Below are 997 nucleotides of genomic sequence, written 5' to 3'. Positions count from 1 at the left end.
CGCCCAGCTCCCCCATCCTCTCTGCCCCGCGGAAGCGGATTGGACCGGGCCTCACCGAGCGCGCCCAGGTGGCCGTAGTTCTCCCGCATCACGTCCCGGTACAGGGCCCTCTGCGCGGGCCGCAGACACCCCCACTCCTCCGGGGAGAAGTACACGGCCACGTCCGCGAACTTCACCGCCCTGGGCTTCCTTCCCCTTCTCCGGCCGGGTCCGGGGCCTTGACTTATGAGTGTCCCGACTAACGAGTTTTTCGAGATAGAGCCATCTCTCCGCCGATTTTTTGCTTTGAGTTGCGAGCTAAAATTCGGGTTACGAGCCAGCTTCAGATACCCCGCCGCTAGTTGGCGGAGTGAACGTCACAGTGAACACAACATCAGCCCAGCATCACGTGTCTCACTTGTTCACTTTTTGATTTGACATACGAGTAATTTGAGTTATGAGCTCCGTTACGGAACGAATTAAACTCGTAAGTCAAGGCCCCACTGTATTTCGAATGGAAAAATATGATTCGGTTTTCGAACAGCCTTACAGAATGAATTCAGTTCGAGAACCGAGGTTCCACTGTAGTTGGTCTTCAAGCTGATAGTGAATCTCTGTGGTGGACCAAGCCAACACCGTCATAAACGGTCCCGTGAAACCGTGAAAAGGAACTCGGTAAATGGAGAACTGCAACATGGGTCACAGCCACCCAAACTCTGGACCGAGTCACCACAAGCTGCGGGCCCTCCACGGGCATGTCCCACTCACTTCTTTGGACCATTAATCCCCTGGGGCACTCCTGTGGGTCCAGGGCAGCTGGTTCCCAGTCTTCGGTATTTCGTTCCAGCCAGGAGATGAGGGCTGGTTTGGGACCCGCGCACCCTGGGGAAGGAGAACCAGTTAGAGTCCAGCTCCTAAGTAACTCCGGGTCACTCTGTTCCCGGAGCATCTGCTGCCAAGCCCCATCCTCCTGCACTGACACAGCCCGGTCGCAGTCCAGGACCCTGGACACCCTGCT

The 997-nt window shown here is 56.6% G+C and overlaps 1 protein-coding gene across 1 annotated transcript in view; it reads right to left on the bottom strand.

The window, feature by feature from the left end:
* ZNF689 (zinc finger protein 689) overlaps positions 1-997 on the bottom strand; it is a 6,621-nt gene that overhangs the window by 5,021 nt on the left and 603 nt on the right. Inside the window, exons 2-3 of the mRNA XM_015570697.1 lie at positions 748-861; positions 11-217 (exon numbers count right to left, since the gene is read on the bottom strand). Coding sequence (XP_015426183.1) covers positions 11-217; positions 748-861 — 321 coding nt within the window. The remainder of the gene's footprint in view (positions 1-10; positions 218-747; positions 862-997) is intronic.

Source organism: Myotis davidii, unplaced genomic scaffold, assembly GCF_000327345.1.
Source record: "Myotis davidii unplaced genomic scaffold, ASM32734v1 scaffold1047, whole genome shotgun sequence".
NCBI classification, from domain to species: Eukaryota; Metazoa; Chordata; class Mammalia; order Chiroptera; family Vespertilionidae; genus Myotis; species Myotis davidii.
Note: the sequence above shows the minus strand (reverse complement) of the source record. Positions and strands in the feature narration are given on the sequence as shown.